Raw genomic sequence first — 4,006 nt, 5'->3', positions numbered from 1 at the left:
TGGTCCTTGGTCCTGGCGATGATCCCTTCATGATTTTATCCCGGCCCGTTTAGCACAGCTGAAGACTCCTTCCCCCTTTTGTTATCTTACATTATCTTATTTACTTTGAGAGAAAGAGCATGTACTTTTTAAAAAGAGCAACTCCTCCGCCTTTCGCAAAATTTCAGCCTTAAAATTTTTATTCTATTGATAGATGCGTAGATGGAATAATTTTAGCGCTCCTTTCGTTCCCAACAGAAGACTGCTGCCGGACGAGGTTGTTAAAATGAAGGCAGAGCAAAGAGCTGGCTTATGAGTGTCTCTGTGTGTTTTTCACGTGGCAAAGGTGCTTTCTCCCTCCCTCTCCCCCTCTCTCTCCCCCACCCCGCCACCACCAGAGCCTCCCTGAAGGGGCTGCACTGATAACTCGGCTGCGATCAAGAGGGCGCGAGAGCCGCTGTTGTCCCTTTGTTGACAATTCCGCGCAACAACTTGAGTTTTGCCTGGCTTGCCAGCGGGGCTGCGCTGACGTCAGGGAACCACGTGGCCCCGCCTCCTAGTATATCTTGCACGGGAAAAGTAATCTATCAGGCGAGCCTTTTTCAAAAGGGACTTTCAAAGTGGCCAACGAGTTCCTCCTCACACCCGTCGCTTCCCCCGCCCTCCTTCCTTCCTTCCTTCTCTCTCTCTTGGCTGCAAAGACACCACCTTCCCCCCCCCCCGCAACACCACCACCCTAAACCTTTAGAGGGAGGGGGCAAGAAAAGAAGGAGTGAGAGGGCAGGAAAGAGAGAGGGAGAAACATCCTAAAAAGAGGAGAGAGGTGGAGAGGAAAGGAGGTGTATATTGAAAAGTAGGGGGGGTTATAGTCAAAGCCTGGAGCCGTGGCAAAAGCTTCCCAGCCCCGCGATGGGGAGAGCGGCTCGACAGGGATCTAACCTGCAGCGCCGGCGGCACTTCCGATGACTTGCGAGCAGCAGCAGCAGATCGCGCGATCCCTCCGGCCGGGGACAACCTCGCCGCCCGGGCGCTCCGATGCGCTCTCTCCTGCCGCCTGCAGAGACGATTCCCCGACGAGGAAGAACCCCTGAAGTGATCCCAGCCCGGAAGAGGAGCCAGGCGAGGAGTTGGAGCGGAGAGCAGCTTCAGCCGCCTTCCTCCTCCTCCTCCTCCTCCCCCCTCCCACCCGACGGCCCCCCGCCCCACCGTCCTCGCCTCCTGCTCTTCCTCGCCGCCCCGTCGCTGCTGCCGTCGCTGTCCTTTACGGAGGGGCCGGTGGGGGAGTCCCTCGCTGCTGCAGCTGCCGCCGCCGCCGCTACTAGCACTTTCCTGATCCTTGATCGGAGAGAAACAGGGCGACCCGGCTGAGAGATCGCTCCGAGAGGACTTGGAGCTGTTCCCAGATGCCTGCCCGGGGAGAAGAAGGCGCCGAGGCCGGCAGCTAGAGGAGGAGGAAGAAGAGGAGGAGGAAGAAGAAGGAGGAGGAGGGGGGAGGAGCAGGAGGGAGGGGGGAGCCTCTTCCTCTGCCAGCTCCGCTACCTGTTGGAGACGGATCTTCGAAGGAGGGGGACTGGATTGGCTCCCGGGTGCCTGGCTGCCCCCCCCCGTTTTGTTTTGTTTGTTTGTTTTAAAAAAATATTAGTAGTACTATTACCCGCGATATTATTATTATTAATCCCCGCTCTCCGTCTCCCGCCACCCTCCCGCCAGCGGTGATGACCCTGTCCGGCAGCCTGAGCTCCAGCGACATGTCCGGCCAGGCGGTTCTGACGGCCGAAGATGTGGACATCGACGTGGTGGGCGAGGGAGACGACGGCCTGGAGGAGAGAGGCTGCGGCGGCGGCGGGGCCAGCGACGCCGAGGCCGGCTGCAGCCCCAGCGCACTGGCCGCGTCGTCGGGCTTGCCCGTCCAGCTGGCCCTCGACGAGGCGGCCGCTGCAGAGTTGCTGCTGGCCAAAGAGGCAGCGGAGCCGATGACGACTAGCGGCAGCAGCAACGGCGGCAGCCCCGTCGAAGAGAAGCTGGCCGGCGAGGAGGGAGCGCCATCGGGGGGAACGCCGTCGGTGGCCTCGGCCGCGGCCGCTGCTGCTGCCTCCAGCGGCGGCAAGCCCAAGAGCAGCTTAGTGAAGCCTCCGTACTCGTACATCGCCCTCATCACCATGGCCATCCTGCAGAGCCCGCAGAAGAAGCTGACGCTGAGCGGCATCTGCGAGTTCATCAGCAACCGCTTCCCCTACTACCGGGAGAAGTTCCCCGCGTGGCAGAACTCCATCCGACACAACCTGTCGCTCAACGACTGCTTCGTCAAGATCCCCCGCGAGCCGGGAAACCCGGGCAAGGGCAACTACTGGACGCTGGACCCGCAGTCCGAGGACATGTTCGACAACGGCTCGTTCCTGCGCCGGAGGAAGCGCTTCAAGCGGCACCAGCAGGAGCAGCTGCGCGAACAGACGGCGCTCATGATGCACAGCTTCGGCGCTTACAGCCTGGCCGCCGCCGCCGCCTCGGCCGCCGCTGCCGGGCCCTACGGAAGAGCCTACGGCCTGCCCCATGGCGCCTACCCGCACCCGGCCGCCGCCCTGCAGTACCCCTACATTCCCCCCGTCGGGCACATGCTGCCTCCCGCCGTGCCGCTGCTGCCGTCCAGCGAGCTCAGTCGGAAAGCCTTCAACTCCCAGCTCAGCCCCAGCCTGCAGATCCAACTCAGCGGACTCAGTGCCGCCGGATCCGCAGCCGCCGCGGCAGCTGCTGCAGCCGCCGCCGCCGCCGCCTCGTCGGGGGTGAAAGCCGAGCCCAGCAGTCGGCCGTCGTTCAGCATCGAGAACATCATCGGCTGCGTCGGCGGGCCGGCAGCTACATCGTCGGCCGCCAGCGCGCAGACTTTCCTACGGCCGCCGGTCACAGTGCAGTCGGGCCTCCTGGCGCACCAGCCGCTCTCGCTGGCGCGGAGCACGGCGGCCATCGCGCCTATCCTCAGCGTGCCCACGAACATTATCTCGGGACAGTTCTTGCAGCCCGCCGCATCTGCCGCGCCCGTGCAGGCGAAGTGGCCGGCGCAGTAGGCTCGACGGGGCCCCCGCGGGATGCTTCCCCTCTCGCGCTCCTGCTCTTAGTACGGTTCTTGGGTTTTTTTATAATAAGAAACGGCCGTAGATTTTCTACCCGACGTCTCCGGAGAGAGCAGAGACTCCGAAGAAGAACGGAACACAGCAAAGTCCACGGACTTCTTGGGACTCCAGTCGCTGGTTCCTGGACGGCGCCCTCTTGGAGGCCGAACCGTTGCACGGACGCTTCTCCAGCGCTTAAAAACTCTCGCGCTCCTGCTCACACGTACAAAAAGGAATGCTGTGTCTGTCTGTGCAGGTAAAAAAAAGCCCAACGCTCAAAAACCCCACGGCAAAGTATTTGTACATATTTGTATTAGGGCGAAAGCGGGAGGCAAAAGACTGGCTTCCCTTGTGCGGTTTTTATTTTTTTTAAAACGAGCCACATTTGGGGGGGGGGGATAAAGGAAACATACACACGCGCGCGCACGCAAAGGATTGGGAGCCCCGAACTTTCACTTTTGTTGAAGGTTCTTATTCTCCTCGGTCATTTCCTTCGGCAGGGGAAAAATAAGCCCGAACACACACCTGAATAATGAGGGGAGGCATTTTGATTCTGGATAGGAGAAAAAGAAAAGAAATCGAGCAAAAAATGAAATAGGGGAATTCCCCTATCTTTCTATTATAGAAGTCTGTTTATATATGAATGAATATATGTATTCTAAATGTTATCCCTTCGTGTTGTACACAGCTTTGTAAATAAATTTTTAAAACGGTGCTTTTGGTTGTTGACTTCCTACTTATGGGAGCGTGTGAAATCACACGAGACAGAGGGGATGCCGTGGAAAAAGAATTTCGCGGCGTCAGGTAGGAAGTCGAGGCCCTCAGGTGGGAGAAGATTCAGTTTAAATCGCTGGGATTCGCTTCCCCCGCAAAGGTAAAACGGAATAGGCGGAAGGTAGCTATCACAGATTCCACGAAAA

General features: G+C 59.2%; 1 protein-coding gene across 1 annotated transcript; it reads left to right on the top strand.

The window, feature by feature from the left end:
- The first annotated feature begins 1,611 nt into the window (after positions 1–1,611).
- Positions 1,612–3,480, top strand: FOXD3 (forkhead box D3). Its single transcript, XM_033151913.1, has one exon. It carries the CDS (start codon positions 1,695–1,697, stop codon positions 3,039–3,041), a length of 1,347 nt encoding a protein of 448 aa, XP_033007804.1. The 5' UTR covers positions 1,612–1,694; the 3' UTR covers positions 3,042–3,480.
- Positions 3,481–4,006: the final 526 nt, after the last annotated feature.

The sequence above is a fragment of the Lacerta agilis genome, chromosome 6, assembly GCF_009819535.1.
Source record: "Lacerta agilis isolate rLacAgi1 chromosome 6, rLacAgi1.pri, whole genome shotgun sequence".
NCBI lineage: Eukaryota > Metazoa > Chordata > Lepidosauria > Squamata > Lacertidae > Lacerta > Lacerta agilis.
Note: the sequence above shows the minus strand (reverse complement) of the source record. Positions and strands in the feature narration are given on the sequence as shown.

What these genes read in the sequence shown, in the direction of transcription:
- FOXD3 (XM_033151913.1), top strand. Translation starts at nt 1,695, where the DNA reads ATGACCCTGTCCGGCAGCCTGAGCTCCAGCGACATGTCCGGCCAGGCG.